This window comes from Plectropomus leopardus, chromosome 8 (assembly GCF_008729295.1).
Source record: "Plectropomus leopardus isolate mb chromosome 8, YSFRI_Pleo_2.0, whole genome shotgun sequence".
Lineage (NCBI taxonomy): Eukaryota > Metazoa > Chordata > Actinopteri > Perciformes > Serranidae > Plectropomus > Plectropomus leopardus.
The window spans coordinates 11,372,857-11,384,976 of record NC_056470.1 but is presented as its reverse complement, the minus strand read 5'-3'; the positions used below and the strand labels follow the sequence as shown (position 1 = coordinate 11,384,976).

Below are 12,120 nucleotides of genomic sequence, written 5' to 3'. Positions count from 1 at the left end.
CTTCCTCTCAGTAACAGTACTGAACGACCCGGCAGCCGGGGTTGCCAGGTTAGTGGTGTTAGCATCCCCCGTTTCCGGTTTAGAAAATCAACCGCAGACATGCTGCATGAAGCCCGTTATGATTTTTTTTTCTCATTCAAAGGGAATGTCAGATTTGGGTGAAAAAAAAGTGAATGAAAAATCAATATAGTATAAACACATTTAGATTAGTGGTGAAATATTTAAAGAAACAGCGAATTATTAAAGAAACATTATTTTCTTTTTTTTTCTTTTTTACTATTCCATAAATCACAATACTGACATTAAAGGTAGAATTTTGAGCATTTCTTAAAAGAACCTTCAGACATTGCTCTATCTCTTTTGATCACAGAGATGTTAAGAGGAATATATTGTATAAACATTTCTGCAGTCATGTTTTCACAGCAGTGTTCAATTGACAAAAAAAAAATGACAGTCAATAATGGGAAAATGGAAATGTCTTTAATAAAGAGACAATATTTTCTAATCAAAGAAACAGTGTTATTAAAAAATGTTTACTTTAAAATTCAGAAAAATATTAAAACCCACAGTGACTCAATAAGTGCAACCCATCAATCAGTAGTATTACTTTTACATTAAGTATGTTATTATTTTTGACAAAACAATACATTCAGAGCTCAGCAGAAAGTACAAAGAAAATTAAATTGTATTTCATTAGTTGCAAGACACAACACACATATGACAATTATCATATTTTCAAGTTAGGTTACCATTTTACCACATGTGTTAACTTCTCTTTCAGGTTCATCAGAATTATGATATTATAAACAGTTTGGTCAGGCTATATCTGATGTGGAGATGAGGTTTTTGACTATATCAACAGAGCAAACTAGAACTGCCTTAAAATCCTTACAAACAAAAAATCTTGGAGAAAACTTGCTAATTAACACAAATGGCATGTTTGTGTTATTACCATATTTCAGATAGGGTTTTGTGGTGGAAAGATTAGCTGTGCCCCATTTGACCTCCTATGATCAAGCTGTTTACAACATGACTAGAAATTTAGCTCAGCGGCATTGAAAGACCTTGAAAAAAGCAAATGTAGTTATTTGATATCAGAATAACCATTTGGAATCTATTTGTTTTGGTCAAGCTGTGACAAAGTAAATCATGTAATTTTTCATTAGCAAAGCAATGCTCAAAAAAAAGTTAATTCAATCTGTGTTTAAAGGATCCACATAGCCCCGCTGTTTCTGTTCTTACTGAAAGTGCAGTAGGTTGATTAAGTTTAATCTGCTATCTATTTATATATATAAAAAAAATAACAGTATGTGGTCTACTAACCATGTTAACAGAGCATCTAAGCCAGTACCATAATACATACATTCTCTGACACGATTCTCATACATACTCAACAATACTGCTTGTAATTGTAATTCCTGCACACCTATCCATAGGAGAAGCCTTGTTACTGAACACTTTTTCTCTTAAAAACACTCAGGCAGCATATTAAGTGTTTGAAAAGTCTTTGTATTACATGTGAGGTACTGTTGTCATCAAACCACCTCTCAGTTTAAACTGTATATTGTGTCGCTGCTTTGCAAATACAAACTTGAATGCATTTAATGCACTTCACAGGAAATGTGCTTGATCATATTAGACCAGCACACATATTTTAGTGCATAACAGTTTCATGCTTTTTATTATTTTTCTCTCAGAGAACTCACCAACGAAGATTTTCGGTCTTGCATTAGTGTTGTCTTACTGGAGGTAAACAGAGGGGGGCAGCACTGGTGAATAGGGACAGAGTGGGGGAATGCTTCCAGTGTGAGTGCATGTACTGTGTATGTGTGCATGTCCTGTGTGTGTACTGTATGTGTGTGTCCCTCCTATCCAGAGTAGTAGTTGGTGGGGACAAAGGGCATCTTGCTGACAGTAGCGGGCACTGCTTTTTTCCTGACCTCGACCTGGATGGCTGTACCGTTCTTTGCAAATGCCGAATCCACGTAACCCATGGCAATGTTCTTTTTGAGGCAGGGAGATGGGCAGCCGCTGGTGACCTCACCTAAATAAAACAGTTAAGATTAAGTCATACCTTGGAAACCACTGTCTGATGCCCTTTCTGGCTTCATCTTTAGAGACAAAAAACAGATAGCGAGCCAGAATAAAAATATTTGGTTTTGACAAAATTTTAAATTGGTGCCAATCTGTGGTTAAGATTTACTTCCTGAGCAGTGCACAGACTTGCTAATCTTTTCATCTTTGGCTGCTTACACATTACACTCAGTCATTCATTAATTCACTCAACCACTACATTCTGGCACCGGCAGTACACTTGGAACTTCAGGATTTCTTTTTTTTTCAGTTTTATTATAGATAACAATTTGGCCTCTGCATGCAAAATGACGTGAACATTACAAAAAATAGAATTGATAGAACTGATATTCATCACACTGACATGATATGTATGCCAGAATATGAATGATGTCAAGCTAAATGGAACATTTCAAATTAAGTTTGATATGGTAAAGCCACAATGTTTATGATTTAAAAATATCTGACTTTGTTGACCTCCAGTGGTTGTACCATACAGACATAGAAATGCATGTAAAAACTCTACACGCCGTGGCCTTAACCCTTTGAAACCTGGGCAAATTGGCTTGATTCCTTTCAAAAACATGGTATTAAGGCAATGAGAAACCCACAAAGACATGACCCAGAAATGAGAAAAAAAAAGAAATTTGTAAAACGTACAAGAAAACTACTAGAAATTTAGCACAAAACAAAAAATGAAGAAAGTTAAAAACAGAATGGCCTGAAAAAATCTTAAAATTACAATAATTATTTAAACTAATTTTTAGTAAATAATTGTGATAATTATGAATATATATTTCTCTGTGCATTTTTCTGTGGCTTTTTTTACAAATATTTTCCTACATCTACTATTCAATTAGTTCATTCATTAATTTGCAGGACATTTCTTACCAAGTTGCTCTTTGCCTTTTTCCCCATGTTTTTAAAAGAAATCTTACCAATTTGTTTCGGGTAAACATGTAAATACTTGTGAAAGGCGTCTGAATGCAGCACAAGAAAAGTGATATCCATCCAGGTTTCAAAGGGTTAACATTAACTCCTCTGTGTGTTAGCGGTGATGCTTTCTGACCTATGACTTTTCCATCAGGGCTGAGTATGGGTGTGTGTTGTCTGACGGGGGGGCCCGTGGACACCAGACCAACTCTCTTCCTGGCTGTCTTGGCCTTGATTTGAGGTACAATGATGTCAGCGCCGGGGAAATCCTTGGTCTGACGCCGACGCTTTCCTGGCGTGCGAGAAGACAAATAAATGGAGTTAACACACAGGCTGCACTAGCTGTCTAAATGCTGTGTGCTAGATGCTTCTTTGTGATCACCAGCTAGTTGCTAATTGCGTCTGTCTGCTGTTTGGTGATGAGCACATAGTGTAATGTTGATTTTTAGAGCTTATTCACTGAAGCTGCTTGCTGAGGCTTAAACTCGCTAAGCTGAAGCTCTGGTTAAGGGGGTGTCCAGCTTCGGTGATAATTCTCTGTAGGTTCATCACAAGGTGAGACGCCTTTCATGTTACACACTGTCAACTGATACATTGTTATAATTTAAAAACAAAAGAAACATGAATTATCGCTTCTTTAATACATGTTCATAATCATTTCAGAATTTCAAACATTTTTTTAATTTTTACAAAAACGTGAGTAAAAACAACAATTGGCCGTTTTACCGTGAGCTATGTGCCAGACTATTTCTTGGCTGGTCTCCGCTGATTGCCTAGCAACTGGTCCCAGACAAAAACAGTCAGGCAGACAGCTCCTCAAAAGTAGCGAATTGTCTTTTCTGTAACGTGTTCATTGGTGAACTCTGTCAGTGCTGGTGGACAGATTTTGTTCCCTATGAACAGAGCCAGGCTAGCTGTTTCCCCTGCTTCCAGTATTTATGCTAAGCTAAGCTAATCGACTGCGATCAACAGGTTTTTAAATCAGCCGTTCCAACATAGCCTTCTTCAAAAACAACATGGTTAGCAAAAAAACAAATTTAAATGTTTTGTAACACACACTAAAATCCTACCTATGGTCCAGACTAGAGTGCCCTCCACAGGTGTGGTGGTCTCATCAATGTCGTTGCCATAGAGACAAAGCCCCGCCTCCAGCCGCAGACTGTCTCTGGCGCCCAGACCAGCCAGTTTCACTTCACTGTTAGCCAGCAGCTTCTCCGTCAGCTCCACCACTCTGGACTGAGGGACGGAGATCTGGGACACAGAGACACAGATTGTAGACCTGGGTCTCCATCCAAGGAGTTTTACAGAATTACGAACTGGTAACAACATTTTAAATCAACAATACTGAAATAAAAATACAAGTCTACTGCTGTGGCAAAGTATTTTTTCAATAAAGATATATTAGTATTGATCCAATAATGAATACAAGTAATGACATGGTGTACGATCATTTTGTTTTTAGATGTTTGCAGAAGTCTAGATGTTTGTGGAATAAAAACAAAGGAAGTCGAGTAAGCCTCTGCAGCACTGAAGGAAAGACGAGATTATGTGAAAGGAAATGTTGGATAAAGAAAAACAAGCTCCCACATTCCCTCTGTGAGACAGAGAAAGACCCGCCCACATCCGTCCTGATATCTGCAGAGGACCAGCAGAGTGAGCCAACGGAGAGAAACAGAACAAAAAAAGAGAAAAACCGTGGAGTAAACCATTAACGACTAAACAGAATTTAACCAAAACTGAACACAGCACTGTGAAAAGAAGTCTGTGTGCATCAAATGCTGAAAGAAACTATCCTTAGTTTCAGTTTGCGTTTTCACAAAAATAGAGGGATTCCTCTTCTGTTAACATTGGCACACAGGAGAGGGTGTAGGTCTGGTGGTCTGACAGGTGGTCTGTTGGTCCAGGCTCAAATTACTAAAAAGTCAATGCATTTATATAATTTAACTAATAGAAATAAAATGATATAATATTTTTTTTTGTTTGTTTGTTTGTTTGTTTCAATGTCAGCCCGTTATGTAGTCATGTTGATAAACAAGCATACATCCATGATTAGCTTCCAGTTAAACAGTGATGGCGAGATAGTCAGCAGAGTTAGAGTGAATTGTATAAAACACTAAAATCGTGACTCCAAACGGGAACTATTAGGAAGAGAAGTCAAGATCAGGCAGAGAATATTTCAAGCAGCCGTGTTGAAACTGAAGTGGACTGCAATAAACCGAGCGCGAGCGCTTGTGGTTACTTAAGCAGCTCCAGTGAAGTCTCCAAAGCACCTGACGAGAGGATGTCTCTCGCTGTGTATGAGAGTTGTGTGGGAAATTTTAAGTGCCAATTTCTAGCAAAGAGAGCAAGACAGAGAGAGCTTCTGACCTCCACCCCGTCCTCTCCAGTGTATCCACAGCGGGTGACCCTGCAGCCAGGAATACCAAACACTGTGGCCAATGTGGAGGACATGAAGGTCAGCTTACTGAGGTCCTCCTTCAGCCCTACCTGGAGCACCTGAGACATGGATGGACCTGGGCAACACAAAACACATCTGATTTGCCTAAACCAAGACATGGAAAGTCCAACACGAGTATGTCAAATAGTAAATGAAATAAGGATTTAATGATGATGAAACAAAAACTGGAACAAGAGATAAATTAGAGAGACATATGGGAGGAAATAGAGGTAATAACAATGAAAGGAATGAAGTAAGAAAAACAGTTTTACCTTGCAAAGCAATCAGCGCTTCATCGAGGAACTCCAGATCCACATCAAAACCTGCAGCTTTGAACTCTGCCAGTCTGGCCTATAAGCAAAACAAACACGTCAGTCTACCATACTCCCAACCCATCCATCTACACACACTCTCTGTCTGCATTTACCTTCATATGAGCCGAGTCCTTGTCAGCGCAGCCAGCGTTGGAGACGACGTAGAGGTAGCCCTGGTCTGTCTTTGTCACAAATGAGGTCATCAATAATCCCTCCTTTCTCAGTGGTGAAGAGGGACAGTGTACCCTGAGGAGTGAGGGAGGGGGAGGAGAGAAGATGAGTGGGTGAACATGTTTAGAATAAGTGGTTCTCAGATGATCTGATCACAGGGCTCATTATTTCTTGTAGTTTTGTTATCACCTTCTGCTCTCTGAAGCATTCTGTGCCACAAAAGGACGCTGTTTACTCATTTCTTCTTGTAGCAGAGAACCCGACAACCTTTCAATGCCTTTTTGCATCCGTTTTTATCCAAAATCAGTTGAAACCATGCTACTCTTTTACAAAAAAAAAAAAAAACAATTTTTTTTTGTGTTTGAAAATTTGAAATGATTCAAAAGTGGACAACTCTTAATACAGGTGTGAATGTGTCTCAGATCCTCTGAGGATGAATCAGGATATAAAATATAATTTGGCACACTGAACTACAGTGCGTTGATGTTCTTAATGGGTACGTTGGTGTCTACCCCAATTTCGAATTATGTCCCATTTCAGAGGCTTTGGCGGTGGTGACTTTTGAGAACAGTCTATAAAGGAGTCACAAAGGACAAAACAGAGCTGCAGTCAGACAGAGGTCACATTCCTCAGCTTTGTTTGGGGGTTAAAGTGAAACAGGCCTTTCTGATCCGTTATAATGTTTTATCTTGAAATGTGGACTTAGATGGACTTGGTCACTAAATGCCACAAACCATTTTTTTTTTATTTTAACACAAGCATATTCAGTTTTATAGTATAATTTATCAAATGTTTTCTCTTTGAACTATGATCACCTGAATGCAGTTCCTCTACGCTCAAATGCGCATTTTTTAAAGACTTTAAGCGTTTTATTTTGGTGTTCAGGCAGTTGTAATCATTTTTTAAAGATTTTTTTCCATCTAATGTTTATCATTTCAAATAATATCCCTATGATGTCAAATGTTGACTAAGACGTAACATCATAAGTGCAACATTCTGAGGAGTTTGAGGCTGAGAGGTGACAGATCACAGATGGTTTTTAATAAAACGTTCTCACAGTGTTACATGAGAACAAGGGGAAGAACATTTTCAGAGCAATATTCAGAGCATGTTATTGAGGACTGAGAACACAGACCATTTTTTTATGAAAATGTAATGTAATTTGATATGTTAAACAATTAAAAAAAACATTTTTGATATTTTTTTATGTTTATAGAGAACATTACCCGAACTTTAAGAAAAACATTCTGGAAAGTAAAAGACAACTTTACGTAAACATTGTATTGGTTGCATTGTACCATTCTCAGAGTGTTTTAAGAATCAATACTTGCTGGCTGGGTTAACTGTTTCTGTTTCACTGTCACTGGTTTTGTCTTTTCTTTGTTTCAAGAAGCAGCAGGCAGCTGCTTCCAGGTTTGAAATACAGCTTCAAAGAGCCACTGCATGATTCGACACATCTCTACTCAAATCACTATCTCTTTTTTGGTTTTTTGAACAGCAAATGTTGAGGACAGTAATTTTGGTACTTTTTTTGGTACCACTTCAGACCACTGATTAGTCAGAGAGCAGCACAGGACATCCCGCATAAGCAGGACGTTTTTTTTAAACACCACACTACTGTCAACAACAAACACAATTTTTTTTTTTCCCACTCAACCCAGTTTTTTAAAAATGGCAGCCTGCAATTCTACACTATATGCTAAGCTGTACAATTCACAAAGTGCAGACGTACACGGAGGCCGTGCTATCTGCAGTGGAAAAAGAGAAAATGTCCTAGAGAAAAGGACCTGGTATCAAAACTGAACTGAGCTGAGTAGAGCCAAACCAAACAGTGGAAATGAAATATTAGCAGCTAGAAACACTTCCCCATATCAACTTAAAGGTGATAATACATCTATTCAAGTATAGACAAAAAAAACATTGGTCATTGCAGGTTCGATATGCAACATCTCACCTGGTTGTCTTTGAGTTCTGCAATATCTGCAACTACTAGAGACTCCATGAACTTCACCCTGTCTTTGCCGTGGACTTTGGTCTGACAGAAAAAGCAAAAGGATTTATCAAAACAAAGCATTTTTTTGTGGATTGTGTTGTGGATGAAAAAGTGCTTTATTTTACCATAATGTGCATCTGTGAGCGTGGTATGTGAGCTCGTGTATCTGTTTACCTGTGTTTAGGAGTGTGCTGTATTTGTATATGTGCGCGTCCATTTACACTGCTCTCACCTGCAGCATGTGCTGACATCGAAGATGGAGCAGTGCTCTCTGGTGTGCATGTGTGAGGCGATGTGACTGTCTTTGTACTGGACGGGCATACTCCAGCCTGCAAACTCCACCATCTTCCCCCCATGCTCCCTGTGGAAGTCAAACAGCGGAGTCTTCTTCAAGGCAGCCTGCGGGAGATAAAACACTGTACTGAGTGTACAAATATTAGAAACACAGGGAATACAGTGAGTAAATTCTGATATATATATTAATTATAATTCTATATGCTTAAAACTGTGTATCTTAAATGTGCTAGAGTTGGGATTTTCAAATATAATGTTTTAATATTGCATGTCCATGATGTTTGTACAAGTGTTTCTAAGGTCTTTTTATTATTTTAGTATTTAATTTTTTTATGACTTTAAAATTTGCTATTATATTCATTGTTTTCATTTTTTTATTTTTATACTTTTATTTTGTCGCACTTTGAGATTGGTTTAAAATGTGAAGAGCATTGCAAATAAAAATCTATTATCATTATTATTATTATAAGGTATTTTTCAATGTAAAATCAACAATCCAACCTGAAAAAAATAAGGTAACATTTTTCATTATTTTAAAGATGATGCATATACAGTTCTAGTCAAATGGCAGAATGACAGTGACTTCCTGCGCTCCTGTGATCTGTTGTTTCTGCTCTCCGTTCTGACCTATGAACCTGCTGCTGAGGGGGGCTTATCAGTGCAGTGGCAGAAGTGCATTATGGGGCAGAGTGTGTGTCTGCGCTTTACATAACACTCAATTGTTTTTTTGTTTTTTTTTTTACAAAACTGTTCAAGTTCAAAGTCAGCTATTAATTAGAATGAACAAAGGAGTGGTGGCTGTAATATACACACTCACACGTAATGAACCACCACAGATTGCAGGACGTCACATGGTGGGGACTTTACTCTTTTTGCCCTTCTGCTTTATGCAACACTCAAAGATAAACCTTAGCTGACATATTGTGTTTGACTGATAATTTAGGATTCTTTGTTCATTCATGTTAAAAGCTGGCTTTGGACTTTTCTGTTTATAAAAGTTTACAAAAATATGAACGTTATCTAAGCAGCAGAAAAATGCAAAAACTCTTCTCTCTGCATCATGCTACTGATGTCCGCTTTATCATTTAATTCATAAGCTCTGTTGCAGACAAATCAGTGAAAGCCAAGGAAGGAAATGCATGAGTAAATTACTGAATGAATGAAGCTGGGTAAGGTCACACTTCAAAGCTTTCCATTGAGCAGAGATAGCGCTGACAGAACTGTAGTCAGTCACTCGTGTTTTTTAATAAAATCACGTTGTGCAGCTCAGTGAAGTGAAGCAGGCAGAGGACAGTCTGCTGGGACAGATGTACATTATGTCTGCATGAGCTGACGGCTCCTGTGACACACTTTGATGTTATTATATAATATGCAATAAAAAGAGCCAGCCACTGAGGATTTTTTGGGGTGGCGTTTCAAATGTGATAGCCAAAAAGAAGCGCCTTAAACACCCTCTGTATAATAAAAAACTTGACTTTTTACAACCTATATTTCAATTATGATCAAGTAAATTTAATAATCTGACATAAAGGATTCGTTTTTATTTATTTCAAACCTACCACTTAGGACAGTGGCAACGTTATATGTCTAAAATCTTTATTTAAAGTGAATGTTCTAGAAGTATAACCCTTTGAAACCTGGACTGACATCACTTTCCGTGTGCTGCATTTAGACGCCTTTCACAGGTTGGCTAGAAATGTCCCAAAAATTGCAAGAAATTAGTAGATTTAGATTATATATATATTTATAGATAGATAGATAGATAGATAGATAGATAGATATAGCTATATAGATATATAAGATAGAGAAAACTTTCCTGAAAATTCCATTTCTAATTATCATAATTATATATTTTTTAAAATCATATTATAGTATAATTAAAATTTTTAAGCAGCTTTAAGCAGTGGTTAATTTTCCACAGATTTTTAGGTGACTTTCTCGTACTTCCTCTTAATAATTTTTTTTGCAAATTTCTGGGTGTGATTTTTTTTCGTAAATTGCTCATTGGCCTTCTCATGTTTTTGAATGAAATTAGGCGAATTTGTCCCGGTTTCAAAGTCATATCTTACACTGGAGAGCCACGGACATCGTAAAATAATCAGCATTACTATAATATTGTACTGAAAACATAAGACATGGAAACTTGGAGTAATATTTAAAAAATGATCAAACACTATGTATCACAAATACAATGGCTTCCACGGAATACTAGTTTATTTCATTATCTTTCAGTCAAAAACTGTGATTAAGCTGCTTTCACTGGCGCACATGCTGTGTTGCTAAGTTTACCGTGCAGACACTCTTCACGGTGCACTCACCTCTGCAGTTGAAGCTCGTCTCCTCCCCGCACATCCCGCTCCAGCGACCCGCAGCAAACCGTCCCTGGAAGCCCGCAGTCCGGTGCCCGAAACCCGGACACCAACCAGCAAACTGGCCCACATCATGCTGCCTGAGTCCCCCACTGAAATCTCACACACACTCACACACACACACACTCCTGACGGGTAACACTTCCGCTGCGTTTACTAAACTCTTTGGACTCCACACTCAGGAATTTCTGCTCTTCTGGCAAAAACACATGAAGCGACAGCAATTGAGGAAGGAGCAAAGACTTCTGGGATATGTAGTTGATGAGTCTATTTGCTCTGTGGGAGTTCACAGTTTGGTAACTCCTGCTTTATCGTGTTAAACAACCGACATAGTAAAGAAATAATAGTCTCTTGGAGCCACAGTATAAAGCAGACTGACTGACAACAGATCTAACTAGTGAGCTACACACACAAAGAGCTTTAGTAGTAGGCCTGTTAGTGTAGTATTTGTTCAGGAAGCATATTGCTACCACAGCAGAAAAAAGTCACAATCTTATATCAAGACGTTTCTGGTTATAACAAGATGTACACATCTTGTGTACATGTTATGAAAACAAACTTTTCTTGTAATAAGAAATATATATATTAGGGTTCTAAAAAGAAACATGTCTTGTTCTAACATAAAAATGTTCCCCTTTCTGATAAGAAACTTACTTGTTCTGACAAGATAGAGTTGTTTTTTTGTTGTTGTTTTTCTGGTAAGGCAGCAATATGTTTACATATATTTTTTCTGGAAGCTGAACTTAAATTATTTTTTTGAAACTTGTTGCATTGTGTGTTGGTTTGGTGCAGCTTGTGTAACAGATGGTCATGTGGTTTATTATGGTAAATCTTGGTCAACTTCAGCCAAAAAATCCATCAGGTTTGTACAGCGGTCCAAAGTTAACCTGGGCTTGTGCATATAGAAGAACTTAAAGGAGCAGTGTAGGATGTAGGATTAAAGGGGGGGGGGGGGGGGGGATTGTCTACTGACAGAAATCGAATATGATATTCACAAAAATGTTTCATTAGTGTTTAACAAAACATGGCCTAAAGATAAGTGACAAAGTTACAATAAAATTATCTGAAAATAAGCACCAAAAAAAGAAAGAAAGAATATTGCCTAAAAAAGTGCTGACAATAAATTTTAAAAATGAATATGTATTTATTGTATCATATTTCCTCTGTAACATAATATTAAATATAAACATATTGTTATCTGGACATTTTTCCCAATTTTTTGGATGATTTTGTAATAATTGCTCCCATTTTAAAATACGATTTTTGGAATATTTTTTGTCACCTTTTACTGATTTGTTTTTGACATTTCTTTTCATGTTGGTCATTGCTTTTTTTCCCCCATGAAAACGGATGTCCGTCCAGGTTTCAAAGGGTTAGCGAGTTGTTTTTTATAGTCATATATAAGTGCCCCCCTGACTGTATACCCAATGATATTTGTCCATGGGAGTATTTGTGTGTGTGTTTATCCCTATGTACCCCATCATGCCCTCCACCCAGATCATTGAGTCATCCTTTGGCCTGAGAAACTAATAATAC

General features: G+C 37.5%; 1 protein-coding gene across 1 annotated transcript; it reads right to left on the bottom strand.

Annotated features, from left to right (window-relative positions):
- Positions 1–1,532: 1,532 nt before the first annotated feature.
- amt (aminomethyltransferase) lies at positions 1,533–10,668 on the bottom strand. Its single transcript, XM_042491846.1, is given in 11 exon segments — positions 1,533–2,044; positions 3,143–3,298; positions 4,077–4,257; positions 5,374–5,519; positions 5,716–5,794; positions 5,871–5,948; positions 5,950–6,003; positions 7,883–7,963; positions 8,154–8,167; positions 8,170–8,320; positions 10,534–10,668. Coding segments are annotated over 11 exon segments (1,242 nt in total). The 5' UTR covers positions 10,660–10,668; the 3' UTR covers positions 1,533–1,868.
- Between the last annotated feature and the right edge of the window lie 1,452 nt (positions 10,669–12,120).